This window comes from Barbus barbus (assembly GCF_936440315.1).
Source record: "Barbus barbus genome assembly, chromosome: 25".
In the NCBI taxonomy this organism is placed as follows: Eukaryota; Metazoa; Chordata; class Actinopteri; order Cypriniformes; family Cyprinidae; genus Barbus; species Barbus barbus.
The window spans coordinates 23,625,692-23,647,787 of NC_136753.1; the positions used below are offsets into that span (position 1 = coordinate 23,625,692).

Sequence of the window (22,096 nt, forward strand, 5' to 3'; positions counted from 1 at the left end):
AAACATTTTTTGAAATAGAATATTATAAACGTCTTCGCTATCACTTTTGATCAATTTATTGTGTCCTTGCTGAATTAAAGGTTTACTTTTCTTCCAAAAAAAGCCAGAACATCATAAAATACTCAATCACAGGTCCCTCCAATCAATGGAGAAACATAAAATACAAATGCCAAAAACAATGACAAATATAGCTGCAAGCAGCGATTCGGGACCAAGACCTTGAAGGGGCTGTAGCGCAGTGCAGACCGGGAAGATCAAAAATGGTGTTGATTATCCCTACAAATTTTTGTGCGGATATGTCAAATGGTTCAAAAGATATTGCAATTTGTCAAATTTCAAAATGGCGGACACATGGTTCAGTCGATGCTGGAAAAATTGATATCCTCAGATTCGGCATGACATGAGGACACCAAGATCATAATTTTATGACAAAGATACATTTTTGGTATCTCACAACCCATAGGTGGCGCTGTTCCCAACTTTGGCATGGACCCTCAGATCATGGTGTTGATGAAGTGTACCAAGTTTTGTTTTGATTGATCAAAGTTTAGCCAAGACACAGCCTCTGAACCAATTTTGGGTCAACCTCGTTAAGTTCACATCATAACTTTTTTTCCACCAGTAGTTAAAACATTATCTTCAGTCATTTCTGTGTGGCTCAGTCCAAAGATCATCTGAGCCAATTTTGGGAAGAATTGGATCAATTGTGAAGAAAAAGTAGCAAAAAGACAGAATACTGTACTTTTCAAAATGGCCGCTACTGTAATGGGTGGAGTCTTAATGTAAGCTATTGAATGTGATCAACATGAAGAGAGTAATCAGGTGTACTAAGTTTTATTTTTCTAGAACAAAGGGTTCAAGAGCTATTACCATTTTAATGTAGAATTTTTGAACTGCTGGTGGCCCCAAAGTTCTTCCCCGAAGAAGAAGCAGAAGAAGGAACACATACTGATACAACAAATAACATAATAAAAATACAGCAACCACTGTCACCTGAGTCACAAATAAATGACTGATGAAATTATTATTTTGAATGAATTCACATGATTCACATATATCCACATGTGCTGTGAAAAGTCACATGTAGCCATATATTAACCATATCAATTAAGGCAGTCCTATGATATCAAAAGTCGAATAGCATGATTAAATGCACTAATTTCATATTCTAATTCTAGAGGTATAAGCATTGTGTCCTGCAGCACATGGGCCTGTGAAAACATTTCTTTGTGCCCATGAATCTCTCTAGGTGAGTTTATGTGAGGAGGCATCTCTCTGTATCAGTCAGTCTCTGGGGAGCTCTAAAAGAGAGAGAGAGAGAGAGAGAGAGGGACAGGAAGAGAAAGAGAGAGGGGGAAGAAGTAGTGCCAGACACCCTAATGAAGAGGATCTGTGTGTGTATTATCTAGGGACAGGCCCGGTCGGAAGCCTGATCCCCTGTATATGCCATCCAATAACCCATACGCATTCTGACAGACCTCCAGATCTTTCCAATAACGCATCAATTTCAGTTGTAAATCCCCAAGACCAATATCAATCCATTGCAATAACGCAATTACATATTGCAATTGCAACACACGTGTGTTTACGCACATGCTTTAAAGAGCAGGGTCCAGCTGTACACATGGGTAAGCGGGTGCCTGGGAAAGGATGAGTCAACAGATCACTTTCACACTTCAAACGAGTCTTTCACTCTATTCATTAAAGCCCTGCCGCCACTCACAGGCCTTAATTGTGAGTGACCCGACGACAGCCAAAAGCACTCTGAACATTACCCCACGAAACAACAACCCCCTCTGCCACATACTTCTCCAGGCACCTACTGTATGTGTGAGCCGGACCGATCGGACATCACAAAGACTCCATTATCTGTCTGTGGTATCTAAACCTGCGCTATACATGAACAAAATACTTTCCCATCATGACTAATGATTTTATAATTCTATCTATTAACACACAGACATAATATCATATAATAATATACAATATAATAACATACAGATTATTTACATGATACAATTTAATGATGTCCTTCTGTTTGTGGTTGCTGCACTTTCTGAACAATTTCTCTGTCATATATATATATATATATATATATATATATATATATAGTCTATAAACATTTTCATGGCCGTTACATGTCTGAAAAATGCACACTTTTGAAATATGCTGTAATTTCCAAGTTAGAAACTGATCTCAAAATAAAATAAAAAAAATCAAATAAGTTAATTAATAAGTTGTCATTTAGACTGCAATACAACTTTGTATAACTATAACATCATGAACTATAACAGCATTAATAAATATTATTTTTTTTATTAATATTAAGTAATCATACACATATATATATATATATATATATATATATATATATATATATATATATATACACAACGCTTTTATTTTGTGTAAATATATTGTAAACACTGAAAATTAGTTTTGTATTACAGTTATCGGAATGAAGTGTTAGGAATGAAAAACACATTCTAAGCTGGTGTTTTCAGCAGGGATGCCTTTTCTCTTCTGAAAGTGCTCTGTTTGAAACTTGTTTTATTGGTAAAAGTCAACTGCTCATGTCTAATTTTGGCAATGTCACATTGTCTCGTTCAGCACAGATGAATGGTGTCGCTCTATGATCTATTACCCCACACAAAAATGGTACAAACAGCTGCATCATCTGCAATCCCCACAGAAAACAGCAATTTCAAAGCTTCTCAAACTACATATGAATATCACGCAAGATGTGATGAATGCCATTTGATGTTAAACATGGATGAGTTTCTTTGTCTGCCAAATCTCTTCTTGACCATGCAATGACCCAGCTTCGAATAACTGGCAAAATAAGCACGCTGTTAGAGAAACCAGCAAGGTTCCCTTTACTAACAGCCTGCCAATCAAAAGTAATTGACAGCAGCATGACAGATGCTGTTGGACTGAGGAATGGGTTGGAAAAGAGCTCATATGATGGGCCAATATGTCTGTGTCTCTTTTCTTGTTTCATTCAGTTTTTTTCCCCAAAAGAGAGGGATTTGAAAAGGCTGATGCTTCCTTTGAAACCCAACATCGGCTGTTGGGTTGTTAACAAACAGAGACCATTTACTGTTGTAGTGCACACACAAATACACAGATATATAGAAGGGAGAAAAAGCTTTTAGTCCTGCTTTCACACAGTCTGTACGATCAAAGCGGAGTGTTTCACAATAGCGACTGCACTGCCATCAAGAGCTAATGCAGAGAAACAGCCGCTATGGAATATAGTGAAAGGAGCAGACGAAGTGGCCACTCATTAGGTTTACTCAAAGCACCCTCCGCACACTATACAACATGAAGTATGCATCCCTTAGTAGCTGAGGAAGTGCTAACAATGTGGTCTTACAATCTTTCCAGAAGCATTCATGCCAAGAAATAGTGATTCCTTTTATCAGGAATTGAATAAATTAGCATCGTTTAGTTTGTGTAAGCTTATCAAATCAACAAAAAGCCCCCACACTGGAACAATTAACAGATAATTTATGTTAACAACTGTCGATATCTGTGATAATGTGTTTACATGTACATTTGCATAAATATACATGCAAGCATGTTTCTGGCCGTGTTCTCAGAGGCCCCCTACTGGCTTTCATCTACAGTCTCCCAGCGATATTGAGTCAGACATCCTAAAGCCGTAAGCATCAGGATCACAAAACCCACAGGAAATTAAATCAGAGCTGACAACAATGTCTGACAAAAGAGCTGACGATACATACTGCTCACAAGGACATGGTTCATATAGAACATGCTACATGACAGGGCATAAGTTCAGAAATATCTGATGGTTAGAACCAAAAATGCTTGTTAAACAAATAGAAATAAATAAACCAAAGCACATACTATTATAAAATTCTAATGTATATATAAATACAACATATACATACACAAACATGTAGATAGATTCATTTTCAAAAGGTTTAAAAAAGTTACTTTAACTACAATTTTTACAATGTTGCATGTATTAAAAATACAAATGCATTATTTCTGAATATCAAAATAGGATTTTCCCTCTCAATAATTCCCTTTCTACCAACCACCAGTCGAGTCAAACTAAATATCTAGCCATGCCGAATTCATGGTTAGCTATAAACACACAACAATGACAATCAGACTCAGAATGGAAAAGTTAGCTGTTCTAATGAGAGAAGAGGAACTGAGATATGTCCACACATCAACCCTGTAAAATCAATGATCATAAACTCTGTCAAACTCAATATAAGATATCCCAACCTCAACACTACAACGACTAAGAATTTGTATAGATAACTGCAAGTTATATACATATATATATATATATATATATATAAAAAAACACACACACACACACACACACACACACACACACACACACACACACACACACACACAACTTCCTGAAAGAAAATAAAAAAAGAGATCAGTTACCTGGCATACTTCATAAAGGAGTTTGTATTGCTCTTGAGGCTTCTGTAGAGTACAAACTCTGCACCCCATCATGGCCAGATCACACCATCTAGTCTTACTCTTGGAGGAGAGCAGGAACTCAGTGCGCTCCCTCCCTCTGTCTGTCTCTCTCTCGCTCCTTCACATGTGGATGCCCTCTTCACATGCCCTTGTCTTTTCTCTTCCTCCTCCTCCTTCAGTGTTTCTCACTTTCTTTCTTCTGAAAGCTTCACACAAGCTCTGCAGCATGAACTATCATTCAGTATGAGTATGTGCATGAAGGTCTGAGCCTCTCTGGATCTGTCTGCTTACACGGGCAACCCTCTACTTATGCACACCCACTTATGCATATTAAGCACAGCCTCATTGCATATTCATTAGGGGGTTGTCCTACAGTGCTGCAGTGTGTACATGGTGACTTGGGTGCATTTCAGTCTGCTGAGGATGACTTCATTACTCGTTCCACCTGACATGTAAACACAAAAGCATAATACCAACAGCAGTGACTGCTGAATGGGGTCTGATAATTATGCAAATTGCAATTTTTTGTGACAAGTCATTCAAATAATTGTTAATGCATCAAAAGATGTTTTCTTTTCTCCACTAATAATGAAGGATAATTGAATTTTAAAGAATTCTAAAAAATAACATTTAGTTTCGACTTTATTTCTCTGACCTTTGGTTTATAGCATGCAAAATGACAAAATAATAATCAGGGATATCCTTGGGGCTTTTTCCTCCACTAATATGTGGGCTGACAGCCAAGCAAACAAATCTACAGACCGAACGTTTCTTTTTTCGCCTCATGGACCAGGCCGAGGTGACTGATGCAAAACGACACTGTGCTCTTGGTTCCCCGTTAATGCGTGAGTTGCCCTTTACGGCACCATAGCTGACAATAGGGCAGTGCAGACCTGGCATCGACCATGTCCACCACTGTGGTGCCACTCAGCCAACCAAACATAAGTGCCAATTAGAAGGATGTCAAACCATGCTGGGGCAGTGTTTCTTATTCACGCAAGGGGAACTATGATATAATTTCATAAACTAACGGGGCATTTTGCAAATCGCTGTACAACAGGTTCCTAGTAGGCACTCTTACTCAACCACTGTAATGAATCACTTGCATTAAGTGAAACAACTACAATTTAGCAATAATTCTACCTCAGAAATTAATGACTGCTGCCAATGTGTGCCTTTTATTACATACACATTTAAAAATACAAACCAGTCAAAAAATAACTAAATATATATTTTATTATATTTTGATGTATGACTATTTTAACAATGTCTCTACTATGTTCCTGGGCCTTGAACGTGGTAGATCCCTTGCTGTCTATGCAGGGTCAGAAAGCTCTCGGATTTCATCAAAAATATCTTAATTTGTGTTCCAAAGATGAACAAAGGTCTCACGGGTTTGGAACGACATGAGGGTGATGAATTAATGACAGCATTTTCATTTTTGAGTGAGTATCATTGGCCAATGTATCATGCATCTCTAGTGGAAATATAACATACATGTCAACTACACAAAAGGAGATGATATCAAATGAGTATTTCAAATGCTGTCTGAAAATATAGAGTATGTTATTTCTTTGTGGCATGACAGCTGAATGTTTGTACACATTCCATACACGTCTCTGTATTTTCATAAACACGTTTTGCACTCCAAAGATATCAGAGGAATGTGAATGGCTTGTCTTGTTGTATATTCAGGGTTATCAGATGAGAAAATATTATTTCAGACGTGTGTTTAAGCTGCCTCTGCCCTGCATGAGCTATCATCTCATTGACCGGGAATGTGCCATCAGGGAGCAGCATAGGAAGCAGCATAGGCATGGACCATCCTTTCCTACCAGCCTCTGTGAGAAAGGCTATGATGAGAACTGAAGTGTATTTGTATGCATGTTTACGTTTAATCTGGTGGCAGAGGAGGGATTTCCTCTGACCAGATGTTTCCATATGATATATAACTGTCCCAGTTTCCTGCCATTTCCCAGTATGGCTCTATAGGATCATTCCTCTTCCAATGTTCACATCATTCCTGGACAGTCCTGATGTCCTCTATGTAAGCATAATCCCTTAATGGCATCTCTGCTTTTGAAATGATTGACAGCCCTGAATGTCTGAGATCAAAATATGTTATCAAAGCTCCTGGAGGAAACAAAGGACTGCAAGAGGCATCATGCCGAGGAGATGATGAGGGTATGGTTTATTTGAAGACATGGTATCATCATTTGGACATCTTTCATTCTTTTCATCATCTTCATGTTTCTATCTTCGGTCCCTAGAGGTATTGTATTATTTGGCCTTGATAGGAGAGTGTATGTGTGTATGGATTAGCCTCTGACCTGCTTAAGGCTGAAATGATCGAAGAGATTTACAGACTCTCGACTGATCTCACCTCCAGCCTGAAGATTACAATACAGGCACGACTCTCATACATTTAAACTTTACAAACACTTGCACACTCAAACAGAATAATAATAAAATATTTTCATATTTTCTTATGAAAATAAGAAGAATGACAATAAAAGTAATATATATTTTTTTCATTTTTAATATACTCTTCAATTATCCTAATGAAAAATATTTGCTTTCACTTTTCCTTAATCCCTCTTTTTTATATCTGAAACTTTGTATGACGAGCACTCCCTGTGCTTATTTGCTCTTTATGATGAATTGCATGTTGTATTTGTCGCTTTGGATAAAAGGGTCTGCTAAATGAATAAATGTAATTTATTTTTATAACTTTGATATTTAAAAAATATTACATTTAATATATATTAATAATAATAATAAAGCTAAATAGGTTAAAAATGAAATATTTCCATGAAAATATTACCCATATATTTTACATTGCTAAATTACTTTTACTTTACACATTTACTAATTTTACTTCACATCTTTTATTCTCAGTGTGCTACATTAAGATGCAAATTTCAGCAAATTCAGAATTTAATAGCTTTAATGCCAACAAAACGTCTTCATTAATCATTTGCTGACCACACAACTATGTACAAATGAATATGTTGTAAACATATTTGTCATGGTAATTAATTGTTGTTGTGCCAAAAGTGTATCTCGCCTTCCTGGGGAATTTTTTTTTTTCCAGACTACTGATCTTTAAATTCTGGAAAAAGAAAAAAGAAAGAAAAAAAGAAAGTTAAGTAAAGAAAAGGACAAAAGAAAATGATAAAAATGGCCATCAGTGAATGTAGGGCTCCTATTGCCTGAGCCAAACAAAAGCAGCAGCCCAAGTCACAGATAATGATGTTTCTTGGGGTGTCACGAGCCACATGGGAGGTGGAGGAAGGGCCAGAGAGGAGGTGAGCTGACAGGAGGGGCGGCTACATCATCCCCACTTTAATTAAGACAACACCGGCACTGGGAGAGCAGTGTCCTCCTGCTCAGGGTCTAAGCTCTGATGCAAACATTCATATTCATCGCCTGCTCCTCCAGATGTCTCACCGTGGCCCCATTGGACCGGTTTAACAGTTGTCTCTGTTGATGTTTTAACAGCCACAACGGGGGCAGAGGAGATCTCAGTCGTCTGAATTCTTTGTTAAAAACAACACTTTGAATCCAACCCTAAGGAGGTACTTGCTTTCATTTCAGACTGAATTTCATGTTGTTGATTGTTGATACACACACACACACACATATATTGTAATTCTAATAAGTTGTTGTTGCATTCTTTTATATATATATATATATATATATATATATATATATATATATATATATATATATATCTTTTTTTATGTTGCTTAATATGAAGTGAGCTCTGCAATATTTACCTCTGAAGGAGAAATTATCTTATAAGCCAAGACACATGGGCAATAAATGTATACGATTGCACAGATTTCCATGCAAACCTCAATAACTACCAGAAAGTGACAAAATATTAATAATATTAGTAATAACATGGGCATAAATAAGTCATAAATAAGTCAGCGAATAGCAAAACATTTATCATTTAACAGTAACCACGTAGCTTATTCATGATGTATTTCATGCTGGGAACTTTCAAACCCTTAACAAATTAGCAACAAGATTCAATATGTAGGCTAACTGTTCACACTCTGTTTGCATTTTGGGGGGAATATAGTTTGGTCTAACATGTTTTTACATGGATTCAAAGTCATTTATATCTTTTAAACTAAAAAAGTATAATAAACTAGTCTGAAACACCCGCTTTTTTTCTCAGTGACTGTACATGACAAGCTGTATCTCTTGCACCTTGCGCTGGAGATCAGAGTTCAGTCCAGGTGTGGTTGGGAGTTAATGGAGCCGTGCCCCGGCATTTCTGACGTACCGCTAGGCTAAATGTCACACTATCACTCTCTCTATCGGACAGTTTAAGCTCTGCAAGGAAGAGAGTGAGAGATTCAAAGGTGCTCATCACACTTTTATAGCAGGGTAAAGAGCAAGAGTGTTAGACACGGTGGGGGAGAAGAGGACACCGCAGTGATGGACAGACACCAGATGATGAGGGGAAACTCTGGGAGCATTTTTACCGGTCTCTGAAAGTTTAAATGACACGAGCTTGTGCTTCAATCGTCCAGAATATGGAGCTACAAAATAAATATGTGGAATGAGAGATAATATACAATCAATGTAAAGTCAGTTCATGATTGCAAAAACAAAAAATATTAAATTTAATTTAATATGACATTGAACCGATACTTCTACTATGCATATGTGCAATAAATGTAACTCCATAAATTCATAATGTTTGTTGAAAAACAGTGGCATGGAATGCAAAAGTGATCCTTGCTGATGCTGATGCTTTGCAACGAGAGAGAGAGACAAAGAGAGAATGCAAATCCTGTCTTCAAAAGCCATCACAAAATCTCACAACACGGCCACAAAAGTACACACCTGAAACTATTAGACACCACCAACCATTTGGAAGGACTTTTCTAGTGACAAAGCCAGAAAGAGTCCTGAAATGGGGTCGGGGACTCATAGTAAATGAACAACTGATAGTGAAAAGCTGTCAGACTCCACGCTGAGAGGATAAAAACGGATTTAGATGTGAATAAATTGGCAGAGGTGATGACAGAGGTGGGTCTTAACTGAGGTAAATTCATTCTCAGCCTCTGACTGGCACATCTAATATGTCTTCGGCCCTGGCTGGGTTCCAGCGAGCAGTCATCTGCCCTCGCCAGTACAAAGCGGAATTAACGACTATAATAAGGGCATTAAAATCAGGGCCTAACCTTTGCCACAATAAAACCTCCTCACTCGCAAACCCAAGCCTAATAAAACAATATTTACGGTTCATTATCTAAATGCCATGACATTCCTTTACGGAACTAACTCCCAATGCTTGTCACCACTGCTATTAGATGGGATATTAAAAGATTTCATATTCAGCCCGTGGCTCTTAATGCGCAGAGCAAGAGTTTTATCAAGCATTTTACAAAAGCACAGCTGCTTCTCGATCAGTTTTGCTCTGTTTCAGAATCACTTAATCTGATTATACGGCAGAATCAACAACGTCTGATCTTAAATTAGTACAAGCATGATTTAGACTTGTAGATGTCGAATGAGGTGATTTACAATTTAGACCCTGGTGTGCCAATCAGGAGTCCTCATTAGATTTTGCTATCTTCATTTAGCATATGCAAAGTGACTTACAAATATTCAGAAACACAAGCAAGCTATCGATAATGGTTGAAATATCACAAACAGGACAGTAGGGGCCATAGAGGTTACACAAAAACCTTGTCGACATCTGAACAACCCCAGTCAGAGATGATTACATGGAAAAAAGAAGAAGAAAATAATCTGTTTAGTCTTCCAAGCATTTTATGCACTGCAAGCCGATCAAGGAGTTTGTAGGAGATACGTTCTCTACTACAGGCTTTTGGGATTACCTTTGACACACCCTGTACATTTCTACTCTGATTACTTATTTATAGGATTTGAAAAAATAAAATAAATGCCAGATGTTGTCTATATGAGCTGTACGAGTGTGTATGGAGTGGTGCTGAACCATGACAATTATGTATCTTTAACCGTTTTCACTTTTATTTGCCTTTGAGGGCACCATGAAATCAAATCTGAAGTATCTCTACCTAAGCATAAAAGTGTTGGTGGTAAACCAACATATACTGCATATATACACTCACCTAAAGGATTATTAGGAACACCATACTAATACTGTGTTTGACCCCCTTTCGCCTTCAGAACTGCCTTTATTCTACGTGGCATTGATTCAACAAGGTGCTGAAAGCATTCTTTAGAAATGTTGGCCCATATTGATAGGATAGCATCTTGCAGTTGATGGAGATTTGTGGGATGCACATCCAGGGCACGAAGCTCCCGTTCCACCACATCCCAAAGATGCTCTATTGGGTTGAGATCTGGTGACTGTGGGGGCCATTTTAGTACAGTGAACTCATTGTCATGTTCAAGAAACCAATTTGAAATTATTCGAGCTTTGTGACATGCTGCATTATCCTGCTGGAAGTAGCCATCAGAGGATGGGTACATGGTGGTCATAAAGGGATGGACATGGTCAGAAACAATGCTCAGGTAGGCCGTGGCATTTAAACGATGCCCAATTGGCACTAAGGGGCCTAAAGTGTGCCAAGAAAACATCCCCCACACCATTACACCACCACCACCAGCCTGCACAGTGGTAACAAGGCATGATGGATCCATGTTCTCATTCTGTTTACGCCAAATTCTGACTCTACCATCTGAATGTCTCAACAGAAATCGAGACTCATCAGACCAGGCAACATTTTTCCAGTCTTCAACCGTCCAATTTTGGTGAGCTCGTGCAAATTGTAGCCTCTTTTTCCTATTTGTAGTGGAGATGAGTGGTACCCGGTGGGGTCTTCTGCTGTTGTAGCCCATCCGCCTCAAGGTTGTGCGTGTTGTGGCTTCACAAATGCTTTGCTGCATACCTCGGTTGTAACGAGTGGTTATTTCAGTCAAAGTTGCTCTTCTATCAGCTTGAATCAGTCGGCCCATTCTCCTCTGACCTCTAGCATCAACAAGGCATTTTCGCCCACAGGACTGCCGCATACTGGATGTTTTTCCCTTTTCACACCATTCTTTGTAAACCCTAGAAATGGTTGTGCGTGAAAATCCCAGTAACTGAGCAGATTGTGAAATACTCAGACCGGCCCGTCTGGCACCAACAACCATGCCACGCTCAAAATTGCTTAAATCCCCTTTCTTTCCCATTCTGACATTCAGTTTGGAGTTCATGAGATTGTCTTGACCAGGACCACACCCCTAAATGCATTGAAGCAACTGCCATGTGATTGGTTGATTAGATAATTGCATTAATGAGAAATTGAACAGGTGTTCCTAATAATCTTTTAGGTGAGTGTATATATGTAAGTATAGCGACTTACAAATGAGGACAAAAGAACCAACAAAAGAGCAATAATATGTAAGTGTTGTGACAAGTCCCGCTTAGTCTAACGCAGTACATGTATTAAGAATTATTTTTTTATAATAAATAAAATAAAACAAATAGATAGAATAGAAAAACAATAGAGAACACTAGTGTTAGAGAGACTATTTTTTTTTTTTGCATTAAAAAAAACAAATAAACAAACAAAAAACTGTTCTGTTGCATTAGAATACATTGAAAATAAAAAATGCGCACAATATGACAATCGCAGCCAATCTGAACATTCCAAATTTCATTTGCATCAGCTCACTTTGTGGCATCATTACTACCTGCCTGTTTGTCTCCAGACAGATCCACTCCAGACAATACAAATCTTGTTAGCAAGACGTTTTAAATTGGATAACATGTCAAAGTATAATCAGATAACAATCAAAGTGCAATTTATCAAATCTTCACCTCGGTTTTGCCTCTCCTTATTGAAACACCTTGGGTTGTCTTGGGGTTCAGACTGCAGTCTCTAATCATTTTAGCTTGCACGAAAAATTCATTTGTAACAATTGCCATCATTTAACGCCTCATTTTCCAAAAGGAAATCCAATCTTATATTGACTTTTTAAGAACATGCATAAAAAGGTTCTGGTTGATTCGTGCATGGAAGGATTTCTGTCGAGTCAAATATACCATCAAACACAATGATGAAACAAAACCAAACACAGCTAGATTTTTGTTAAAAACATTTTGATTAAACAGCCTTATTACTACACCAGTGCTAATGACGCAAAATTGTGTGTGGTAAAAACTAACAAGCGCTTTGAAGACGGTTTTCAAAAGCAGAAGAAAAACGACAAATGCTAATCAAGACTGTCATTTGGGAGCTTTTGAGTGTATTTGTTGTTTCTTTCAAATGTCTTTAAGAGAGAACCGCCAGCCACAAAGAGGCGGTTTCCCCATTAGCGAACGCCGCAGTGTTCTCTTACTCCAGGGTTATTAGTGTGGCTCTAATTCCCTAAGAGCCGTTGTCCCCACACAGCCACAGCGAGCTGCCTGTTTGTTTGAAGATAATTTTACCCTAGTCTTCCCATAGCCCCTCCTTCCAGGGCTGAGATTTGGGGGGGGGGGGCTGTCTGAAGCTTTTAAAAAACCCCAGGTCCTATAATTTTCAGCCAATTCAAACGTCACTTGTGCTGAAGTACTCTGCAAATGCTGTCATTATGGCATACAATACTATGGCTCAGTTAGAGGGGCATCAGACTCCATTAAGCAGGGGAACGAAGGAGTGTCTTAACCATTGTCGGCTGCCTGACAAAGAAAGAGGGAGAGTGAGTGAGCAAAAGAGTGAGAGAGTGTTTTGCAAATAGAAAAATGAGCATCTCAACCAAAGTCTCTACCAATATTTGCTACACAATTGCACAAAACATACACAACTACTTCAATGCCTAAGGGGAGAAAACCCCCTACTGTCTGTGAGCTACTGGGCTGATATTTCCTAATCAGTGTGTTAACGCATTAAACTATAACTAGATCTATAGTTCATAGTTTTCATGCTGTCTAAGATATCAAAAGGAACAGTTTATGTCAAATGCTGGTATATGCACACTTGGCACTTGTATGAAAACCTGAACTCCTCTTAACAAACACCAGAGAAGAGGGTAGATGACTACAATAGCTGTTAAATAATGATAATAATAAGCACAAGAGGGAGGAGACTATTCTATTTATTACATTGTTATTTGTATTTTATTTAACACATACAAAGGTGATTTGTACATAGTTAAAAAAAATATTGGGGCATGATTTTTCTAAGTTGTACATAAAAAAATGTTGGAGCATGTGTTACTTGCCATTTCTATGTAATAAACTGTAGTAGAATTTAGTAGCAATTTCTGAGTAAATGTATAAATGTGTGTGTGTGTGCATGTAAATTCCACTTACAATTACTTGTGTAATTATACTTATAAAGTATTATATTAATAATAAGGTAATGTATTATAATATTTAACATTATTTAATGTTAATTAAATAACATCCTATTAAAGGATAATGATAAGTGAAATAAAATTTATTATTATCATTGTATAGTGTGATTTTAAGTTACTTTCCAAATGATTGGATTTTGCAATGCTTTTTCTAGTATATAGTTTCAATTTGATATTGGCAATGCAATTTTTTAACTAATATAAAACACACTAAAATTAAAATTATGGAAATTAATACTGAAAGATAGAAAACTTTTACCCATAAGCCATCAGGTTTATGACTGCACCCCATACTCATGCAACCCAGCCTCTCTCTGTAATATTAATCACTGCTTCTCTCTCTGACTTTGGTTTCTCTAATGGAGTCATATTCAGTGAGGCATATCCTCTCTCTCCTGACTGCTTTTTCTGTCACATGTTTTCAATTACTATTGCCAGAACACACAAAGAGAACCAGTGCCATAATTCAATGAGGACACAAAGGGAAGAGGGCAGGAGGAGCCCCCTTCATTGTCAGCGTAACGGGTGAGTGACAGTGGCCGTTCTGCATCTTTCCCCCAGAAACCATAACAATGAATTCTAACTTTGTACCCGCCATTCAAATGTTGACACGGGGACCCCGCAGGGCCTTCAGGGGTTGTGTTATATGTGAGGGTGTGTGCAGATATGTGATGGGGCGGAGAGAAAGGGTCTTCAACCATGGCCCTCTAATACAGCCACCTTTTTGAAAAAAAAAAAAAAAGCACACACTTGGCAGCTGATCCACAGCTCTCACATAGAAGCAGAACAGCACACAAAACAAAATAAGGCAAAAACAATAATTGGTGTATAACAGCAATATTACATGAAGCTCTACATTTGAAATCATTCGTATTTCATGTGAAATTGCCCAAATCAAATTTGCTCCTACATGTATATTTAGCTCCAGGGTGCATTTATGAATTAAAGCTATTATTAAACCAATCCTTTAAGTCAGAATGTAATGTGCAGAAATAAACCACAGTGTGCAAGGAGAACCGGCAAAGGTGTTTAATGGTTTCTAATGGGTCACATTTGGTCCTTTATAGTCATTAGCTCATCTAAACTGGTTGATCAGCAAGATCATCAGCAGATGGACATTGTCTTGAGGGGAAAGAAATTATTAGCATGCTAACATATTGACTATTTATTAGTACTTATAAAACACATTCTATGACCATATTCTATATCCCTAATCCTAACCAATAACTAGTGAAGTGAAGTGAAGTGACATACTGCCAAGTATGGTGACCCATACTCGGAATTCGTGCTCTGCATTTAACCCATCCATAGTGCACACACACAGCAGTGAACACACACACACCGTGAACACACACCCGGAACAGTGGGCAGCCATTTATGCTGCGGTGCCCGGGGAGCAGTTGGGGGTTCGGAGCCTTGTTCAAGGGCACCTCAGTCGTGGTATTGAGGGTGGAGAGAGCGCTGGACATTCACTCCCCCCACCTACAATCCCTGCCGGCCTGAGACTCAAACCCGCAACCTTTGGATTACGAGTCCGACTCTCTAACCATTAGGCCACGACTTCCCTGTACTACCATACTACCATACTAAGCAGTAATTAATTGTTTATTGAGGCAAATGTCATAGCTAATAGTTCATTAATATAACAAGAATTGTACCTTAAAATAAAGTGACCCCCAAAAAGCATGAATGGTGCATGAATATAAATAAAAAGTGATCAATGATCAATGAACAAGCAAACAAAACCTATATCTATCTATATTCTGCATTTTAGTCTGCAGACTAGGTGATTGATTGAATATGGTGTCCATCAGACTAATAATTTGGAAAAGATATTGTGTTTATAATCTCCTAAACTAACGGAGTTCACTTGCTTCCTCAAATTCCCGCATCCTCTCTTCCTATCTTTGTTTTTCTGTCTCGTTTTCTCCCAGTGGGGAGTGAAGAGTGCTATTATGTTCTGTATTATTAGTGTCTCGAGGATGATGGAGATTCATTATCCACAACTCCACTTTGATGTTTCTTCACAGCTCACCAAACACCAGCACCCTAATGAGGCAAACAGGTGAGCAGGGAACCCCCCCACCCTAATGAGGCAAACAGGTGAGCAGGGAGCCACACACACACACGCACACACACACACACCAACAATTTACAAATGCATAATGTCAAAAAACCTAAAAGCGCTATAGACTGGCTTGTGAACCTGTTCATCATATAAAACTGTTAATTAACAACCCAGTGAGGTAGAACCAAAGAAATAACATGATAAGGGCATCAATCACACTAAAGAACATGTACCTCTAAGCTAACTAAAGAAAATGTGATTGCTGCTGTGGTTATGCAAGTTAAAGTCTAGATATTCCCTCAGAGCAGTCTTTATGTCGTTGGGTATATGAGGAGAGAGACAGAGCTCAAGTGAAGTGGGTATTTTGTTGTTCTGTAATGCGATTATTATTAAGTTAATTATTATATAGTAGTTAATTAATTAATTATTGATTATTATAAAGGCTTCACTGTAGAACCAGGTTAGGCAGAATGGAAGTTTCAGCCATCATAAACTGACCAGTGCGTCAGCAAACAAGAGGTTCAGTGCAGCTAAACGAGAGATTAGTTTAAGGTTATGTCACAAATCCAATCAGTGAACTGGTTTAATGCACAGATTTACATAAACCTTATGCATTGATCTCTGTCCACTGTAATCTCAGAATTTGTTTTCAGGTTGCATAAAACTCAAGAATCGACTTGACTTGAAATGTCACAGTTATACTCTCATCCTAACAAAAATCTTGGAATTACAAGACTTCACATACTGTGAATTACCTGTAATATAAAAAAAGACGAATGAGCATGGCATTAATACTTATCTATGAAATGTCTATACACACAGAAGCTACTGCAGAGTACATGAGAATATAATCAAACTATTATTAATATCTCACTTAAAGTATTGGGACTAGATTTTTAGAGAAAGCAGTGATAGGAGAAATGATTTTTTAAGTTTTAGCTCCCCCTATTGGTAACACGCTTAGATAGAGTGCTGTAACAACATATTCATGATGGGGTGGGGGGTGGGGGGGTAAAGGTCCATTAAAAACCCCACTGCTCTGAATACCGTGAAGGGGGAACTATGGACTCTGGAGGTTACAGCTAAGAAAAAAAAAACGTTTTCCTTGTTAATAATATGTACTTTAAATACGAAGTAATATTACATCAGATTTTATATTAGAATTTGTATTTATATTATTTTACATTTATACAATTTAACTAAAAAGGAATGATCAATTCTGTATATTTTTCAGGAAAAAAGTGATCATGTTATTGGTATCTGCTGCTTTCTCATATCATTCATTGTCTTTAATAAATAACAATGAATAATGTTTTATTTTATACATAAAATAATAATAAAAGTCTTTAAAGAATGTTAATAGTTTTACTATATATTATTCCTATTATTAGTAGTAGTACCACTAAATTAAAACACATTTTTGTGCTCTTGGTGCTTTAAGACATGCTGTTGAATCACTGTGAACTTTCATCATCTTACGGCATCCTGCTTCTTAAAAAAAAAAAAGAAATTAGATATTTGACAAACCTCTTCAAACCAAGGTGAATCATGGGTGTGAATATGTCGAGAGTGTGAAAAAGGCAAGAGAAGGGGGAAAAAATGTATGTGAGTGAAAACAGAGTGGAAAGTTGACAGTGTCTGGGAGTTTATAGCAAACTGAGAATCTGTGCAAACAGTTTCAACAAGAGAGCAAATCCCAGACATAGCAAGACAGATAGAGAGGGAAAGAAAGAGAGAGAAGGTGGAGGAGGTCTACTGTTTGCTTGCTACATTCAACAGCATCTCATAAATCTTCCCGGAACTCATCACAACACACACAACACTCCTCAGGATGTCTCTGTTATTCCATGCTCTCCCATGCGATTTCCTCTTTATCTTCGGTTGAAGGTTCTTTCTTTACCTGTCTCTAAGTCTGTGAACTTCTGTCGTTCTCACACTCTTTCTTTCTATGCTCTTCTGTTCTGCTTTCTTCCCTCACTAGGTGGATTTTTCTCATCTCTACCCACTCCACTCCCTCTGAATCTCTCTCAGATTTCATTCTCATGAACCCCCTCTGAGTCCATCTGGACATATTCCTGTAACTCGTTTACGCTCTATGGGTGACCGGGCCTTCCCTTCTGTGGCACCAAAACTCTGGAATTCTCTCCCTACTGAAATTAGACAGGCTGAATCCCTTAGTCTTTTTAAATCTTCTCTTAAAACATATTTTTTCCGGTTAGCATATATGTGATATGTTTCTCTAATTGTCAATCTCAATGTATTTTTTCTGTATGCCTTGGTAAAGCACTTTGTGATGCTACTTTTAAAGCCGCTATAGAAAATAAAGTTTATTATTATTATATATTATACACTGCCCTCCAAAAGTTTGGAAACACCCCTGGCAAAGTGTGGTTTTGGACGATATCAGCATAAATCCTTATAATTGTTTGGTGCAAATACATTAAATAACTTGACATTATCATTGAAGACCAGCAATAAAACACAATAATGGCAATATATACATGTCAAGGTCAGACATGCCCCTTTGCCAGCTGTGATGCCTGGTTACTGGTTTAAACTTGTATAAACTGTTTATGTAATAAAATATGTTTTCGTAGTTTGTGTTGTCCCTTATCAGTGCAAAATTATCACAAATTAAAAAGGATTCATGCCAATATTGTCCAAAACCCCGCTTTTCTAGGGCGTTTCCAAACTTTTTCCAAACAGCATGTCTTAAAACATCAAGAGCACTTAGCCATAAAAAGGAATACATTTTTATTTTCATTTAGTGATACTACTACAAATAATATTAATAATAAAAAAATCCACAAATAAATTATTTTAATGCATTTTAATTTATATGTACAAAAATAAAATTAAATAAAGCATTGTGTGGCCATTAACCCTCTGTCTGACCATGCTGGTACTGAATCTGTCTCACAGTATCCTAAAGAAACTAAATTATTTCTACTAAATGCAATGAAATCTTTAGTTTATCCACAATTTCTCCTTACAGCATCTTTTTGCATTCAAAATCTGCACTACTGTGAGTGAAGAAAAAGCAATGCCACTGTATGTGGTCAATTATACTGAATCACCTTAAACAGGATAACCTTTAAAATTATATCAGGAATAAATCATTAAATTACTTACTTGTTCTAAAATTTCATGTTGGAAAAACAACTGTAAGACCATTTTCTATCACTTCTGACTGCATTATTCTCATCTTTAGACAAAGACAGATGGGCTCATCTCCACAAAAGCACGGCTGAACTTTCTATTAACTGTTTGTTGAGTTAAACAGCCCTTGAGGCAACCAAAAGAGCATTATGTGATGTCTGCTGGTTGTTTGGGGTCGGATACACAACAAATGTCACTGTCTGCTCTGAGCTTGACCCCCAGATTCCTTAAGCCATACAATAGTACATTTCAACTTAACAAACACTGTCAGAAACCGCAACAGTCTGCCTTACAATCCAAGCTCTTCAAACACAGACAGAACCTATATTAAACACAATGGCTCTCAGAAAAGAAAGTCAGAAACTACAGAGATAAAAGCCTGTGAATCACACAGCGTAAAGCCACTACAATGACAGCTGCACAAAAAAAATTCTGCTTTTTTCCTCAAGTATGTACTGATGCTGAGCTTTGTTGTTCATCACTGAACTGAAGTTACGTCATTTATACAATTATTGCTCATGCATGACCAAATTAAAGAGAATAATTGCAAATAGCTTCCACTATCTTTCTGCCACTTTAATGTTTACCATAGTGGTACCATAATACAACACTGGTAAAATGATCATTATACTGTGCATCCATGCTATTTATATGGCACTTCAATGTACTTCAAAGACTACTATTATGGTATTGCCCCGAGAAACATGGCAACACCACAGTAACTCTTTGGGAGGTGATTATGAGTGTTGACATACATGGCATACATTCAATGGCGAAAAGACAAATTAGCAAATGTAAGTACAAATTTAAGGTCCCATCTCTTTCAAATTCTCACTCAAATAAATGAATGAATTAATAAAAATAATAAAAGTACTAAAGGTTTTATTTTACTTTTGCAAATGTTTACTAACTGGAATATAAAATAAAAAATATAATATTATTATTTTTAATTTTTTAAACATTTTAATTAATTGTTACAATATGATTATTCAAGCAAGAATCAGTCATTAAATCACAATTCAGGCACAGAAATATCTATACCCAAAATATAATACATTCTGCAAAGAAGGAGTGCTCTGAATGCTTTTGAAAAATAATTTGCACTGACTTGTCCACTAGAGGGATCTCCTCTCCTCCTGTCTAATTCACCTCCACTGCAATGGTTGAATCCAGCTGGTCCCGAAGGCTGGGCAAACAACATCACATTCCCTCAGTCTCTTAAAAACAAGACATTGTAACAGGTCAACAGAGACCTGCTTCAACAGACAACAGCCCAACTCAAGCGCCAAAGCACATTTTTCAGAGAGCACATAAATATTTTACAGTAACTGCACACCTGGCACCTAACAGCCCGTAAATCCTCGCGCCCTGACAGAAACAGTTGTGCAATGTAGAGTTGGGTGCACTTTGCTGGAAAATACACATGGTAATGTAATATTTGCCACCATAATGCTTGAACTAACAGTGTTTGTGTTTGGACATAGATGAGGCAAACAGATCTAGAATGAAGGAAGCATGAGCAGTTTTCACTTTTCAGCTTTCAAGTTTCACTGTTGGTCGGAAAAAGTAGGCTGCGTTCAAGGATACAAACATTCTTTAAGCATTTTAAGACCATGAACCTAGACACATAAACGAGTGACAAGTCTGATGTCAATGATTTGACACAACATATGGAGGGAGGGAGAGAGGGAGAGAGAGAAGGAGAGAGAGAGAGAGAGAGAGAGAGAGAGAGAAGGAGAGAGAGAAGCTCTCAAATCTCATTCATGCTTCAATCAATTCAAAACAATTCAATTCACAACAGGTTGTCAACATTCGAGAGTGCAAGCAAGAAATGCACACTATAAGTATATGCCAAACCAATTTAATAAATGACTTCTATCCATTCTATATAAAACAGTGAAATGGATTCAGAACATTAAGCAATGGCATAGATAGAATATTAAATATTTACACTGTTTAAAAGTTTGGAGTTTCAAAGATGTGTATTGCTTTTGAAAGAAAATACTGCAATTATTTGATCAAAAATATTATAAAAACAGTAATATTCTGAAATTGCATATATTACATATTTATATAATATACAAGTAATTATATTACATTATTCCAGTGATGGCAAGCTGAATTTCAAGCAGCCATTACTCTAATCTTCAGTGTCACATGATCCTTAAAAAATCATTCTAATATGCTGATTTGGTGCTCAAGAAATATTTCTTTATCAACGTTGAAATCATTTGTGCTACATAATATTTTTTGGAAACTAGTATTTTCCCACCCAGGATGCTTTGATGAATAGAATGTTCAAAAGACCAGCATTTATTACAAATATAAATCTTTAATCATCATTATAAATGTTTTTAATTGTCACTTTTTTATTAATTTAATGCTTTCTTACTGGGAACAAAAAAATTATAAATACACCCTTACTTATAAATATACCCAAGACATATGAGAGACTATGAGAGTGTAAGAGTGTCCAGCTTATATCTCAGTTCATTTCAGGTTTATTACATTCTTTCTTACGACTCCAACTAAAGACAGGAAGCACCTGGGTGCAGAGGCTCTAGCCGGAGTGCAGCTGGAATGTTTGTGTGTATGTGTACAGTTACCCAACCATGCCATGCCACACAGACATCTCTCTCCCATCATGCAGCACAGACACACCTCTGTCTCCAATGGAGCTTAGCATTTGCAGGAAGTTTGTATGTGTATCCCTGAAATAGCTCAAACTAAAAAACTAATTTAAACATGAAAACATGACATTTTCTGTCATCTTTTGAAAGAGTTTGAAGTACTATGCAAACATACCGTACCACAAAAACTGGGTTATAGTTCAAAGCCTTCTAGCCAATGAAGAAAGATCATTTTATTGAAGCCAAGTAGCAGTCGTGGCCTAATGGTTAGAGAGTCAGACTCGTAATAGAAAGGTTGCGGGTTCGAGTCCCCGGCCGGCAGGGATTGTAGGTGGGGGGAGTGAATGTCCAGCGCTCTCTCCACCCTCAATACCACGACTGAGGTGCCCTTGAGCAAGGCACCGAACCCCCAACTGCTCCCCGGGCGCCG

The 22,096-nt window shown here is 37.4% G+C and overlaps 1 protein-coding gene across 3 annotated transcripts in view; it reads right to left on the reverse strand.

Annotated features, from left to right (window-relative positions):
- LOC306845330 (E3 ubiquitin-protein ligase PDZRN3-B-like) overlaps positions 1-22,096 on the reverse strand; it is an 88,101-nt gene that overhangs the window by 14,752 nt on the left and 51,253 nt on the right. Inside the window, exon 1 of one of the 3 annotated variants that reach the window (XM_079378053.1) lies at positions 4,435-4,748. The exons of the other annotated variants lie outside the window; for them this stretch is intronic. Within the exon in view, the coding sequence (XP_079234179.1) occupies positions 4,435-4,506 (72 nt within the window). The 5' untranslated portion in view covers positions 4,507-4,748. Of the gene's footprint in view, positions 1-4,434; positions 4,749-22,096 lie in introns of those variants that run through there. 3 annotated transcript variants of the gene reach the window in all.